The sequence below is a fragment of the Rhinolophus hipposideros genome (genome assembly GCF_964194185.1).
Source record: "Rhinolophus hipposideros genome assembly, chromosome: 6".
Classification (NCBI taxonomy): domain Eukaryota; kingdom Metazoa; phylum Chordata; class Mammalia; order Chiroptera; family Rhinolophidae; genus Rhinolophus; species Rhinolophus hipposideros.
In genome coordinates this window covers 43004951-43021719 of record NC_138052.1, presented here as the reverse complement: position 1 = coordinate 43021719, position 16769 = coordinate 43004951, and the positions used below count along the sequence as shown (strand labels likewise).

General features: G+C 33.6%; 1 protein-coding gene across 7 annotated transcripts in view; it reads left to right on the top strand.

Annotated features, from left to right (window-relative positions):
• Positions 1-16769, top strand: part of SCN3A (sodium voltage-gated channel alpha subunit 3) — a 106817-nt gene that overhangs the window by 22324 nt on the left and 67724 nt on the right. For all 7 annotated transcript variants that reach the window (XM_081050887.1, XM_081050885.1, XM_081050886.1 and 4 more), the window contains exons 3-5: positions 4509-4822; positions 10460-10578; positions 12130-12219. In XM_081050887.1, the coding sequence (XP_080907013.1) occupies positions 4559-4822; positions 10460-10578; positions 12130-12219 (473 nt within the window). In that variant the 5' untranslated portion in view covers positions 4509-4558. The remainder of the gene's footprint in view (positions 1-4508; positions 4823-10459; positions 10579-12129; positions 12220-16769) is intronic.

Genomic DNA, 16769 nt, shown 5'->3' with positions numbered 1-16769 from the left:
AACAAATGTGATTTTTGAGTGTTATATAATAAATATATCAAAATTTGGGAAAACTGCATAATAATGTGCCAACATTTTCCAAATGATTTATGCATGGATGTACAGAATCCATGCATGAAGGTACAGAATTCACGCAAAGGGCAAGATCAATCAAAAGTTAATTGATACAGTTTCATATTCCACATTGAAACTAATTTAAGAAACTACCATTTGTAGTTTTGGTGGGTATAAAAAAATATTCACAATTGCCTGTAAAGGCAATTAAATTAAAATATTCCTTTTCCAGATATATGTATATATATATAAGGATTTTCTTTGTGTACTACAATCAAAACAACATGTTACAACAGACTGAACTCAGAAGCGCAATGAGAATCTAGCTATATTCTATTGAGTTAGACAGTAAAGAGATTTACCCAAATGTAAAACAAATTCATTCTTCTCACTCAATTCTTTTTGTTTGGTTAATATAGTTACGTTTACTAAACATCTATTTTATACATAAATATACCAGGGTTTATTATTGTTATTTAATAAAAGTTTTTAAGTTTTCTATTTTAATTTAAACAATGGTAAGTATGATTAGATAAGTCCACCCATAAACAAAGCTCTATGAGGACATTATCATTAATAATTTTAAAATTATAAAGTGATCCTGAAACCAAAACTACTTAAAACCATTGCTCTAGGATCACTCTCCACCTGTCTACACTTCATACTGCCAGCATCTTTCTAATCTTCAATTTAGTCATGTCACTCCACATCCATGGCTTACCTTAGTGGGCTGTACAAACCTTTGGTAATCTATATTTATCCTGCCTAACTTTCCAGTCCTTTCTAAGTTTACCACTTCTTTTTTGGGCTGGATGGTCTTCACACATAATAAACTCCTTATAGTTCCTCAAAACTCTCCATGCTCTTTCAGATTTCTGGGTCCATGCACATGATGTCTCCCTTCTTAGAAGTTCTACTAATCCACCCCAACTACCACCACCACAGCTAGTTAGTTGGTCAAATCCCAACCAGTCTAAGAAACCTACCCCAATATCACTTCTTCCGGGAAACTTCTCTGAAACATACCCCTTCCTCCCTTCTGAGCAGAATAAATTGCTCCCTTTTATGCAGTGCAGACAAAAGCCAGCTGCGTATAATTGTATTATCATTATTGTATAAACATCTGTCTCTCAGGTCCTTATGGCAGGGACCGTAGGTGCCTATCTCAAGCACAGCTCAGATGCATAGCAGTCGCTCAATAAACATGGTCTGAATAAATGATCCCAATTCCCTTCCAGGTTGGAAACTCTATAAGAGGATATTTTGAATCACAATCTTTTTTATTGATTATTAGAGGGATGGTTTTGCTTTACATGCACGCTTACAAACAGACACTTTGGTTTTTAATCAAAGAGATCATCTCAGACCTTTTCTCTTTTTTTGTCCTTGCAAGGACAGTTCTGGAGAAAATTTGGTATATTAAATTTGATGTATTTTAATAAATTATAATGCACATATATTCATTAATAATATATATTCTACACCAACGCATCGGTAGGAATTAATTTTTAAAAGTCTGCTTTAATAGGGATATAAAATTATGTAAGAGTTCTGTATAACAGGCTCACAAAGAACAAGAAAGAAGAGGAAAAATACTAAAATAGAACTTGCAAAGAACTATGAGATGTTTCTAAACAGTAAAGCAGCAGGTGAAGGCATGAGAAACTCTGCTCATTGCAGTCTTTAATGTCTCAGCCTGTCCAAATAGTTTCCCCTGCAAAGGAAGATGAGAAGTTGAGAGTCTGGAACTGGGCTGTCTTCTCAGGATTTAAGAGACAATAGTACAGGAATCTCAAAGAGATGTCTTTATTTCCTTCTGTCCAAGACTCAAATTCTTTGTTCTAGCCTTGATAAGTGAACATGAAGGTAAAGGATTATTTATTTTTAAATAAATTTTCACGGTTTTATGACAGTCCTTGCTCCACATCATCTCAGAGACATCAGAATCATCTGTAAAGATTATTGAAAGAAGTTCACATTAGGTATTTTTAACCTAATTTCATTTTAAAATTTGGCAATCAGGAGACTCCAATTAAATGAGTGAAATTAGTTATTTCTTTATGGCAAAGAGTTGCCATATTTACGATAAGGCACTTTGATAGCACTGAGGTTGAGAAAGGTGAAATGACATGGGCAAACTATTATTGGCAGACTCAATACTAACCCAGTCTCTGATTCCAAAGGCTACCTGTTTTTTTCATTCCATTGTCAATAAAGAACCCCAAATCTGTTCAACTAAATGTTCAAATATAAAAGTAATCTTATTCTCACCTAAGAAAGCAACCATATTTCACAGACATTTCTTAAGACATGTTTGTCCTGCTGTTTTATCTTCATTTAGCACTTGGGAAGAAACTTATCCATTCAATTCATGAAAGGTGATGAGAGACAGGTGTATTACACATCTCTGGGTGTTTAAGGCTTGCAGTTAAGGGCAAACTCCTTCCACACTCAAAAGTAGAAAAGCTGTGATTATTCCACAACGCCGAGAGCTGGGTTGTCTATGTGGCCATCGAAAAGGACATAAAACAGTTGAAAACATTAATTCTACTTTGTGCCATCGGCCATAAATTTGTAAGGCACAAAATAAATTATTGATTGACTTTTGAGTAAAATAAAATAACTGTTCTCAAACGTTCTGATTTACATTCACATACCACTTAATGGAGTAAAAAACAAAACACAAGAACAACAACAAAAAAAAAACTCTGTCCCACCTCAGATCAGAAGTTCTTTTCCAGAACTAGTAGGGAAAATGGTGTAATTTTTTGACAAGTCTGATATTTTATAACTTATTTGGAATATACCTTCATCGTAGCAGTGATATAATGACAATGTCATATTATAAATACAAATTCACTAAAAAGACAGAGCTATTAAAATCCTTTTTGTCATTAGAACAGACCAGAGAACCAGTAACTCAGACATAAACTCAGAAAACATATAGTAACCTATATAATTTTTCTTATGTTACTATGAGATCTAGAACTTGTGTTGTCTGTAGCCTCAGTACATCAATGCAACAAACTGCTCAAATCAGAAAGCCATTTAGGGATAAACTACTATGGAGACTAGAATAAGTGCAGGGGCGGAGGCAGGTGGGTGGCTGGGGATAGGGAAAATGTCACAGATGATTTTGAAGATACTTTGATGCTATGGTTTTATTTCAGATCATTCTACAAGATAACTGATGTACTCATATGTTGTTATTGTTTCTATTTTCTATCTTGATTTTTAAAATGTGATTTTTGACACAATGCAAAATAACTGTTAACTTATGTTTCAAAATTTATGTAGCTGATTTCCTGTAGTTTTGACAGTTCCGTCAAACCTCTAGCAGAAAGAATTTTTCTCCCTTCCCTGGGCCACTCCACATGCCTGCCTTCCCTCCTTTCCTCTCTCAACCAGCTGGTAGGCACCTGTGAATGTGCCTGCACTCTCCACTTCCCAGCCCCTTCCTGAAGCTCAGTGGTCGGCTGTGGTTCCAGCCTATCAAGACCTGATTTAAAGGAGAGTGGCTTGAATTATGAGGATGCTTGAAACCACAACAGAAGAAATGGCTGGAGGAATTGAAGATAATTAGATTATGATAGTTGTCACTAATATTGACACTTAATGTAAATTAATTCACTTATTCCTTGCAATGACCTGCGGGGTCAGTTTTCATATTATCCCATAGATGAAGGCTGAAGCACTAGTGGCTACATTTTGCAAAGACACAGAGCTCATAAGTGGCAGAGCCAGCGTTTAGAACAGAGGGAGTCTAGCTCCATAACACAGTCCATGCTTTTAACTACTACACCAAATGAAAGATTCAGGAAGAATATGAAATTGTCTTGAAATAGTTGAAGAACAGCAGACTAGAGTAGGAAGTACATATATTCTGCATTGCCTCACAAAAATGCCTCAGAAGGATCCAAAGTGAAAAGCTAAAAGAAAACTCTGTTTCCTGGGTTAAGCAAAACTTCTTTCCTATCCTGAGATTTGATCAGTCAGGGATGTACAGTGGTACCTCGGTTTTCTAATGCAATTCGTTCTGCAAGTCCGTTCAAGTTCTGAAACGTTTGAAAACTTAGGTACTACTGTACCAGTATTTCTTTATTTGGAGAGTTTGTAAGATGTGATAAAAGGAGGGTAGAGAGAAATAATAGGCCCTGAAGTATTTTATTGACAAGCATTACTGGCATTACTCTTTTACCAAAAGTATACTGCAGTATATTTTGGCTAAAAGGTCTCAGAACAGACTTGTGATAGACTTATAAATTTGGCTTATTGAAAATTAGATTGAATGATGATGTTTCCAAGTTAAAATTTGTAATGCAGCACTAAAAGCACTACTTTATGTTTATACTTTTAAAAACTTACTAGAAGAAACATTAGATAACATCTTGGTTGATTATCTTAATCTCTCTTATTCACTTTCTTTCCTATCTCTCATGCATTTCTTTTTGTAGGCAATTCTTATGCAAAAAGCTAAACGTAATTAAATGTGCAGGATGAAAAGATGGCACAGGCACTGCTGGTACCCCCGGGACCTGAAAGCTTCCGCCTTTTTACTAGAGAATCTCTTGCTGCTATCGAAAAACGTGCTGCAGAAGAGAAAGCCAAGAAGCCCAAGAGAGAACAAGACAATGATGATGAGAACAAACCAAAGCCAAACGGTGACCTGGAAGCTGGAAAAACCCTTCCATTTATTTATGGAGACATTCCTCCAGAGATGGTGTCAGAGCCCTTGGAGGACCTGGACACCTACTACATCAGTAAGAAAGTGAGTGTGGGTTTTACACTTCCAAAAGTTGAGTTATACTTCCAAAGTTAAGTATTTAAATATTGTAATGTACTTTTCTCAGGCTCATATATATACTGCATCATCATTTAAAGATTTTATACCATAATAAGTAGAAACACTTATAAAAAATAAAGATTTGGCTACAGTGAAAAGATATGGAGAGATGAACCATTCCTACAATTTCACAGTAACTGAGATAGCCAAAATTAAAACTGATGTCAACGAAGCAAAATGTCTGTTATCCCTGACATATTTAAGCACATGGTAGACAACAGAATCATAGCCAGGCAAAAGAAGACTTATAGGCAGATATACTTCTTGTTTTTCAGTTCTTACGTGGCTTGAGTTTCTTCACAATACATTTGTTTTCTAGACAGTAATAATCTTTTACTTAGAATGCTCCTAGAGGAAAATAATACAATGAGAAGCACATTCACCCAGAGACGCACACACACACATACACACACACATATTGTCCACTAATCTGGAATGTGATTTGGAGCTTCTCTAACCTTACTTAATTTGTGACAGGCTAGATTCTGGAACACCTACATATTGGGAAAACATCACAAAATGATAAACAGTTATCACTTTGCCTTCCTAGTGCTAGAATAACCATGATTTTTGTCAGAATTAGCTTTTTTGTTCAGTTAAACAAGCTGTGTAGTATTTTACAGGATATATATTTTTAAATGAATTATAGATTCTATGCTTTCTAATTGAGTATTTTGGCATCTTGTAACCACAATTTATATTTCAGATTCACACGATAAAAACAGGTCTATGTAGAAATAAAGATAAATCAATATCACCATGAGTTGATGGGTTACGGATTAAAGAAGACATTGAACACCTTTATTAGTCAAAACTAGCCATTTTATAAAAAATGGCTAATGAAATTGCATGCTTTAAGCAGTATACAATTTAAACTTATATGATAAGTGATGGCTAAAGAAACTGACAATCAACCATTCAGACATGGAACTTATCCCTATTGCTCTAAAGGAGTGCTTCCCAAACTTGCATGTAGGTACATACTTATCACCTGAGGATATTGTTAAAATACAGATTCCAATTTCATAGATCTGGGGTATGACCAGAGATCCTGCATTTCTAAAAAGGCTCCGAGAGACTCATGCTGCTAGTACATGGGCCACACTTTGAGTAGCAAGCTTTAAAATGTTTTAGTTACAAGTATAAAACAAAATTAAATAAACAGGTCATTTATTTTTCCCTTTAAAATAGTTTCATGAAAAGTGGCATTTAGTATATATTTCTAAAAGTAATTTATTCCAGCACTTTACTATAGAATTGATAAAGAAAATTTTGACATATAGTTACTGTATTGTTACACGTAATGATGACAGTGAAACCTTCAAGAAACTAGAAGACGATTCTCCTCTGAAAACTATTGACTTAAACTATGTATTAACAAAGATAACCTGCACGAGATAGGGTATTACTTACTCTGAGATGATTAAACGTGTTTGCTAATTAAAGAAAGGAAGTGTTTTTAAGGGAATTAGTAAGATTGGGGTTGGGGGAAGAGAATAATAAAGAGATAAACATTAGCATTTTCCAAGGGAGACAGATAGTTAGTAGCAGCCTGAAGGCATTTTTCTCCAAAATTGAAGGACGTTTTATTGTAGAGGGGCTACACTGGGCTACCTAAAAGACATGTCTTAAAACATTCTAATTTTTTTATTAAGTTGGCTTGTTTAGACTCCAACCTCAGCAAAGACCCTTCTTACTATAATTTGTCTTCCCATAGATCTGCTTAAAAGGAAAGATTGTGCTAGTTACGCTATTCCAATTTTTTTCATGTGACAGTAATATGTCTCATTGTAAATAAATAGATTGACATTGTGATTTTATATTCCAGGCTTTCAATCTTGGTTGATGTGAGTCTGACACTTGGAAACAGAATTGTTCTGTGTGTGCTAACAAAGTCAGTTTTTATTGCCTCCCTGTCTGAGAACGAGGCGTGGACCTCGATTTATTCATGGTGGCTGTAATCCACCTTGAGAGACATCTAGAATGTTTACTCATTAATACTGGCTACACTGCTTCCCTTTAGGAAATGTCTATAAAGATGAATATTGAGGTGATATTGAAGAAAAAGATAGTTTGTTATTCTTAGGATAGTAGGAGCTAATGTAAGAAACTAATGGAGAAGTTCTGGACTTTTAAAGTATGGTATGAAGCTTATTATAGTATATTATATTATATTATAATGTAGATGAAAGACATTTTAAAACTGTAAAGTATTATATAACTTTTTGCTGCCATTAAAGATACATTTCCATATCTAATTTAATCAGATGAGCAATATCACAAGGTATTTTAATGGCATTTCAGTTGATCACCTAGTAAGAATAGTGACAGTGATAACAAAAATAACATTTGTTGTGAACATATTTTGTCAGGCAGTGTTGGGTATAACTCAAACATAGCTCATTTAATATTCAAAGAACCAGTGAGCTAGGTACTATGTTAGCCTCGTTTTATAGATGGGGAAGTGAAGCCCCAGAGAGGTTAAGTAACTTTCCCAAAGTCACACTTCATAAATAGTGGACTCAGGATTTGAAGCCAGGCAATCAGTCTCCAGACCCAGAGCTCTTAACTACTGAGCAAAACTATACATGGTGTTTATTAATATAATGAAATAAAATGTTAACAAATCAGTTGTATAATTCTTTTGTATTCTCATTTATGTGATCCTAGTCAGAGATGTAAAGCTCTTCTTGCCTCAAGTAGTAAAATTTTTAGTAAACTTATATAAGATGTGCATTTACCTGGGAAACAGAAGCAAGCAGCATTTCAGAGTGGACAATAACCAGTTTAACATACTTCCAGCTATAATATTCATCACCTTAGTAACAATATGTAGTACTATTTTTTTAAGTCATATTATTACTTATTGTTATTTGAAGACCAGATTTTGTTATTGACAATAATTATCCCTCCTCCAGTTACTTGTCATTCTCTCAAGTATTTCACTTTAGGTACATCTCTCAATAACAGCAGAGCTCCAAATTTCAAACGTCTTTCTCATAATTCGTTCATTATATAGGACGTTAGTATTTTATTCTTCATTTCTCAGAACTCAGGGTTTTCTTTGTGTCAGGTATTGCTCCCCAGAAATAAACTGGCATTTTGTTCTTGGGGACTGCTAATTCAATGAAGCTGTAAATTCAATGAAGATGTCCTTGGCATGCAATTTTTAATCCCATTAGTACCCCACAGGCTAATCTTGCAGGAGGAGCAGAAGATTCCATGTTGAAAGGGACAGTTCATTTCTGTTCTTTCTGTTATTGGAGCTTTTTTCAAAATAAAATCTTCTAATGCTAAAAGTGGCAATTGCTTTTTCAGGGAAATTGTTTCAAAAAAAATACATAAATATACCATAAATTATAGTGAACTTCACATGTTACTGCTATAATTGAATAATGAGGTAATCCTGTGAATTCAAGAAAATTCTTTAATGTGTTTGTGCTTCAAGGATAATCTTCCCTTGTGGATAATCTCAGTGCTACTAAAGAACAGTTGTTAGATGGGCGGGGGGCGGGGGGGGGGGAGGAAGGTGAAGGGATTAGGAAACAATTGGTAACCACAAGATGGCTTCAGGGTTTTTGAAAATTAATTTGGGGAACGTAATCAATAATGTTGTAAAGATTTTGTAAGGTATCCAATGGACACGTGTCCCATTTGGGAGACCACCTCAGGGATGCTGTAGATGCATGACCATGGCATTGTACACCAGAAGCTAAACATTAATGAATGCCAACTGTAGTTTTATATATATAATGTGATGGCTCGGTATGAGGTCGGAGGGATAGTGGATGGGGGGAGGGGAGTCCACAGTGTGAGGGATATAAATGATGACCATCTAAGTATTACCTTGTCTTGTACACCTGAAACTAAAAAAAAAAAAAAAAAAAAAAAAAAAAAAAAAAAAAAAAAAAAGAACAGTTTAGTTGCCCTCTTCATAGAATTGTTCAAATTTATAGGGTGTAGTTCATAGAAAATGGTTGGTGAGGTTAGCATGGTCTTGCATACAAAAGAGCGATGTACAGAGAAATAGTTTTCTCTGACTTTTATACTCATAACATAAATATTCTTGACTACCTATTCGAACAGAACATATTGTCAGTAAATATGACTGAATGGGATATAGCCCTTAGTTAAACGGTAAACACATATTATTAAGTAAATGGTTATATAGATGCCATAAAGGTAAAGGGCATTTTAAACGTAAACACACATTAAATGCTTAAAACAAGCGTTTATTTGCAAATCCCACCATTAAATACAGTGAAAAACATGGAGAAAACGTAGATTGCAGACTTTATGCTCAGTGGTTTATAACAATTTCTAACCTAGTCTTCAATGGAATGCACCCTACATGTAGATTGCTACTTGATTATAATTACAAACAACATGTCAATGTATGCAAGTTAACATACCAAGGCTTAACTGGTAGAAGAAAACAATTAGGGAGTGATCAGAATGCAGTGTGATTTATCTGGAAAGACATGATGGAGGAGGTGATTTTGACAGCTGAGGATATTCCCAGATAGTAGGGATTTTCAACCCTAGCTGAATATTAGAATGACCTGGGGAAATTTTTAAACACAACTATGGCTTTGCCCAATCCGCAGAATATTATCAATTTTAAAATCATCCCAGGAGAGTCTAAGAACCTTTGATGTAATAGGTCACTACAAGTGACCTATTGTCAGGTCTGTTATGGACTTGAAATGGGAGGGCGTTTGCATAGATGACCTCTCCAGCTCCTCCTTCCTCTGGGATCCTATGACACTCATTTTCAGTCAGATGGAGAAGTTGACAGGTTGCGAGTGGGATTGACAAGTGGGTTGAATTGGATGGAGCAGATGGGAAAAAATAAACAATGATCCTAGAGAGACGTGATAGGTAATCACTGGGTAGCATACCTTAAACATTATGTTGATGATTACAGGTTTCAGGTCATAAGATTTTAGCCATGAATGCCCTTTGAAATGATGTATTTCAGATTTATTTTCAATGCAGCAGTCCCTTCTCAGTATTACCAGCTGATCTATAGAATCAGCATAACCACATTATTCAGTCTGTTGGAACATTTTAAATTAGGAAAACTACCATGGGAAAATAGAGAGCCTTCATAAACATTGGAGTTAAAAGACTAGATCTATTTAAAATGTTTATAAAATATTATTTTAATAGCAACATGTACAGAATAAACTGAAAAGTTACCAAAGCTGGAGACAGATGGTAAGCTTTAAATAGAATTGGAGTCTGTAAAGTTACCTTACAACTTGTTAAAAATTTTATGTATGATATTAATTTATATCAGGAAGTTGGAACCTTAGACAGATTAGATAATAGTATGTCATATTTTTATTTGTAAATATGTTAATTCAGAGGACTAACATCTAACATGTTTATGGTATGACATACCAACTGGTTTAAACAAACAAGTTTGAACAAAGAAAATCAGGTTAAAAGTTCTTCATGTGTTTAAGCTCTTCAAATAAACATGTTTAAGCTCTTCATGTGTTTAAGCTCTTCAAACATGTCTAAACTACTAATTTTTTTTCTCGTTTTCTTTTTCAGACTTTTATAGTATTGAATAAAGGGAAGGCAATTTTCCGATTCAGTGCCACCTCTGCCTTGTATATTTTAACTCCACTAAACCCTGTTAGAAAAATTGCTATTAAGATTTTGGTACATTCATATCCTTTTCATGTAAATTGTCTAAATGTTGCTTGTTGTGGTTGGTTTTATACAAAATATCATTCTTTCTTCCAAAATGTATATAAAATTTCTTTGAGATTAATGGTAACGTTATTTACTCTGTTGCTCTCATTGATTTTTCTGCTACTTATAACAAAATTATTAGAGAATGACTATTCTATTTATATTACATTATACTATACTATGTTATATTATACTACTATTATATTATATTATATTATATTATATTATATTATATTATATTATATTATATTATATTATATTATATTATATTATGACTATTGTATTATAGTCATACTAGATAGTAAAAGCAAAAATGCAACTATTATAGTGAATATGTAAATGAAATACATTGTATAGTAGGAACAGCAGCAAAGATTCACACTTTTTATTAACCTCAGTTAGACCATATATAACCATTGCTAGAGAAATATAGTCTATTGCGGTTAATATTATTATCTACATTACTAAATGTTCAAACTTTTTTGCCTTAATTGGTTCTGTATTTTCAGCACCTGCATCCATCTTTCCTTCCTTTCCTTCTTTTCTTTCTGCTTTCAGTAAATATTTATTAAACTATATACTTATGTTTCTAATTCATAACATATATATTTAAAAATCATTGAACCTAAAACTAATTATAATGATAGTCAAAAAGTATATGGAAAAGGAAAGGATAGGTGTGAATTTCAAGAAAATTTTCAAATAAATAATGATAGAATAGAAAGGTGAGCTCCTGAGGCAGCGTTCAAGAATGGGCATTTTATATAGGCAAATTCAAAATAGGCTTATATAAAAACAAAAAGAGAAACAAAATACTGGTTACTCTAGAGATAGGGCAAATAGAATGATAATCTTTTGAGGTACATGTGAATTCTCTCATTCTATGGTTTGATATTGGAAAGTATTCATATTTTAAAATAGAAGATTTACCTCAAAATAATCTTAAGCTTTCTTAGAGTGAAGTCTGAATTGAGATCCTAAGAAAAAATTATTTCACTAAGTCTCAGAAAGATTTCAAAATTGTGTTTGTCTGTATAGTCACTATAAGACTACCAGAGTACCTCATTACAGTGGAATATTTAATGTAATCCTTGAATATACCAGGCTATCCATTCTCAGGCTTTTTATTTTGTGTTCATTAACATTTTATCAGTCAGTGGATATTTTAAAATATATCTGAACTACAACTTTTGCACTTGAGTTATACCATAAACTTACTAAAGAATGGTCATTTCCCCTTGCAGTGCAATTTCATGCAACTGATTGGAATGCAAAATCCCATTTGCTTCAGATAGAGATCTGTTTCTATTAAATTCAGTTTTGTGAAGAAACAATATAAAATTAAAAAAGGAGTGGACCAAGAATACGTGACAGGCTTTGAAGTTTCTTATTATTTTTGCCATTGTTTTAAAACACATAAGATTAATTTCGCAGGTAATTTGTGTTGGCGATTTTTGTATGTGTGTGTTGGATCATCTGTAAATGGCCATGATAATGTACTAGCATTTATTCCTTAACTAATCTACTTTATTCAGCATGCTTATCATGTGCACTATTTTGACCAACTGTGTATTTATGACCTTGAGTAACCCTCCAGACTGGACAAAGAATGTAGAGTAAGTAGAAATGAGTTCTTGTAATGAGAAATGCACATTCAAATTCTCTAGCAATATCCTTATGGTTATGGTCTGACTTATGGTTTCCACTTTTTGAAGTCAGGCTATATACTTCTAAGAAAAAGTTATTTTCATAATATGAAAGAAGATAAAGGAAGTTCTTGGGGTGGAGGGGGAGGGTTCTTCTATGAGGTAAGTATTTTTTCCCAATGGATTCAAGATAGCTATCTATTTAAGAAAGGCTATAAATAGTATACACTAGCTGGTAAAGTAAACCAAGCATTTAACATAAAAGTTAATACTCAATCATAGTTATGTATTTTAGGTAAAAAACAATGACTATTAGAGTAATTTGATAAATAAAATTACTTTATTCTAGTATATTACTATTATAGTTATATTCTGATAAAATAAGTTTAGGTGTTTAGTTCTACATTATTATAGTAGGCATTTTGGTTATATTTTATACTGTTATATTTAGGAAAAATACATTTAGGTATTTAAGTTACTTAGATGTTTAGTTATATTCAGATATATAGTGTATTTAGACAGAGCATGCATGCTAAAACACCATAGATGTGTTCCATAAAATAAATAAAACATCTCTGAAAAATCATGCTCAAAAAATAAGAAGGCTTAAGGGAAAAGCATGATAAAGGAAAGATCACTCAAAACTTATGAAACTTTGTAATTAGAACACTAATTAAAACAATAACAGTCCCAATAAAAAGATACTAGTCCAGGTAAATCTCTCCAGACATTGTACCTAAAATCCTAACCAGCAACAACTTTGCAGTCTCAGACCCTGGGCCTCATCCTTTTTCTCTTGAGATGGAGACCCTGGCGACATTTGTATGATGTCGTCAAACTAAAACATTTGATTCAATATTTTAATACAGAGGCACAGTAGTTCTTGGGCATATTATACTAGGCACTGTTTACGCTAAAGAAGGTACTTACGCCAATTTTCTGCTTTAGACTTCAGGTCTGCTTTTATTGCTAAGAATAATCTAGTTAAGAGTGGGAAAAAGATGCCCCTGGTTGTTTCAAAACATACAACCATATATACCAGGGAAAATTTTATATTAACTAACACAATTTCTGCATTATAACATTATTCCCTAATTTATCAGTCACATATAAGTTTATTCACGATAAAGAAACATGGGTTTATTTATTTATTTTTTTTCATGAAACAGAAGGTGTTTAGTTTATACAGGGTATTTATGTATAGCACAATACAATAATTAAGTATTTGGTCATACTGCCATTTTTAATTCTAAGTATTTTTATGGATTTCTATGAACATTTTTTGTACCATCCTAAACTATCATTTGCCAGTGATTTAACGCATTGAAGATTTTTTAATGTTCCCTAGATATTATTTTAGTAAAGAATCCAGGTCTTATATTGAAGCAAGCCATTTAACAAAATTCCATTACCACTTATGATTTGGAGGGTAACAAATGGACATACCTCTATAAAACTATTCTGTATGTACTTTTCCCAACAGAAATTATTGAAACATTTAAACATGTATACCTTTCACTCATTTGTATATCATTTTTAAAAGATAGGTAAAGGAAACACCTGAACATTATTACTTGAATTTGCAGGTCTCTCTTTGTAAAGTCATTTTTAGAGTTGACTATTTCCATTATGAAAATAGTCATAGCCTTGCAAAAGTTTTTGACCTACATCTTGCATTTGGAAAACTTTTCACAAGGCTCCTGATCAATTATCTCTAGTCACTTGACAACAAGGCATTCAGAAAACAGACAAAGTATTAATGGCAACAGAAAAAAACTAAAAAACCCAAAGTCCAATGAAAAGAAAACAGTTTGTTATCATGCAATAGGTCTGGCTGCTCGCCGCACGAAAGCCAAAATTTGAGAGGCAGAGTTGGTGGAAAGGAAAGCAAGTTTTATTCTAAGATGCCAGCATTAAGGGAAGACAGTGGACTCCCTGCCACAAAGACTGCCTTCCCTCTCTCAATATCATCAAAAGGTCTTACAGTTGCACAAGGAGGGGCAGAACAAAGGAAGGAGAAGTTGTCCTGGCAACTTCAGGAAAAGGGGCTTCCTAGAGGCTGTTCCGCCCCAGGGTCAGGAGTGAACCCATATCGATGCAAAAACTCCTCCCGAGTTACCGGGCCAGGTGTGCACACTGGTCCTAAGTAAACAGAACCATTGGAACTGGTATACAGACATAGTAAATGTACAGTAAACAGAGTCGCCAAGGTTTGGTGGGAGGAGAGGGAAGCAAAGAAAGGAAAAAAATACTTTCAAAAAGTCCCAAGCTAACGAATTACATCAGAGGTTTAAATTTCAAAAATAGAAGATATAGGGTCACCGTTACAAGTTCAGACTTGTACATCTAAAACCTATGTACCTTTACTAACAATTGTCACCCTAATAAACTTTAATTAGAAAAAGGAAAAAAAGAAAACAGAAGTCATTGAGAGCAGAAACAGTCCCTGTACAAAGGGGTGGCATTCACAGATACGGCCTAATGACCAAATTATATAGTGAAGTTCACATTATATAAGGCAAGGCACTTCTATAGACAGAATTACAGGGAAAAACAAAAACAAAAAAATCAACCTGTGACACGGACACAATCAACAGGATGATTAGGAGCCTATTGGGCCCAGGGCCAAGAAAGATCAAGTCTCCTCAATTCTCACTTGTTCAATTTAGTTTGCTAACAGGCACTTCTGAACACCTGTTCTGTGCAAAGCTCTGTCTCAGATGTTAAGCTCTAGGATTCTCTTCCTTGCATAGCTATCAACACTCACCATAAATTCCAAATGTCCTAACAAAATGTCTTACTTTCCCAAAAAAAAAAGAGGAAAAAAAAAGAATAGAAGTAGGGACTTTAATCTTATTCCTAGTAACTCTGTAGATTACTTAGAATTGTATAAGCATAGACCATAGGACACTAACAATTGATATGATAAATACAACATACATGTGAGCCATCTCTTACGGCCTTTTACAAAGCCTGCTTGCTATCTTTTCAAACAGAAATGTCCTGGTGATTATGTGTAATATACAAAGACCCAAGCTAATACACAAGTAAACATAAGCTTGACATTGTAAATTATATCTTTTCCTAATCAAGTCAGCTACTTCACAGAAAGTAAAGATAGCAATGATACAGATTCCTTATGAAATCAACTGAATTGGTTAAAAAGGAGACAGAATATTCTTAGGAAAACTAGATGTGAAGATTTCTCCACACATTTTCCTCTGAGTTCTTTGTTCCTCATACAAAAAGAAATCTTCTATGGAAAATAATGTAAAAATAACACTACTAACTTTTTTCATATATAAAATTCTAGTAGCCTGGAAAATATAATGAATTTCAATAAGAGGAAATCAAATCTTTGTGGCTTAAGTGAAATAATCTGAAGAATAAACTTAAATTGTACTTTTAAAAAGAACATAATATCGAAAAACAAGTACTTCAACTATTTTTGGAAGAAACAGAAATATCTTATATTATCAACCCTCAAAAGGAGGGCTAGAAATGCACTACTATATCAAAACAGCAAATGGAAAGTCTTTCACCATTTTGGAGGCTGAAATTGAATTTGAGCATGTTTAAATTCTTTGGTCCAACTCGGAGAGATAGTAGCTGATATAGGTTAGATTCAGGAATTTTGTTCATCCCTGAATTTTGGTAACTGTGTACACACATATACAATCCTAATGAACTGAAAAGTTTCTTGTGAAAAAAAAGTTACCAGAGAGAGAGAGAGAGAGAGAGAGAGAGAGAGAGAGAGAGAGAGAGAGAGAAGCAGTTTTGTAACTCTATGCCTCACTCTTAAGGATGTAAAAAGGGAATTACACTTTATAGATTAGACATGTAAAGTATCCCCAAAAATAATTCTTTTTTTTTATTTAAATTTACTTATTGGGGTGACAATTGTTAATGAAATTACATAATTTCAGGTGTACAATTCTGTATTACATCAACTATAAATCCCATTGTGTGTTCACCACCCAGAGTCAGTTCTCCGTCCATCACCATATATTTGATCCCCCTTACCCTCATCTCCCTCCCCCCAACCCCCTTACCTTCTGGTAACCACTAAATAATTCTAATCATTAAAAAATTTGGATGACATATTTTATTATAAGTAAATAAATCCAAGAAATGTTACCTTTAGAGCTGAGCTATCTAGTGAGGGAGACACCAGCCACAGGTGGCTTTTGAAACTTGAAATTTGGACAGTCTTAATTGTTTAAATGATATTTTAGATGTATTGGTTTAAATAAAATATAATTTGAAAATTAAGTTCACTTGTTCCTTTTTACTTTTGTATTTTGCTACTAGACATTTGGAAACTACGCATATAGCTTTTGTGATATATTAAGCAGACAGTGTTGTTCTTGAGGGTCAAGTTCAATTATCCATAAAACACATCAAACTATTATTCTAAAACCTCAATAGTACACACGATTATATTGTTTGGGGAAGATACTATCCCTTAGGTTTAACCTTTTATTCAGACTTGTAGAATTAATGAAACTAGTAGGTTCTTA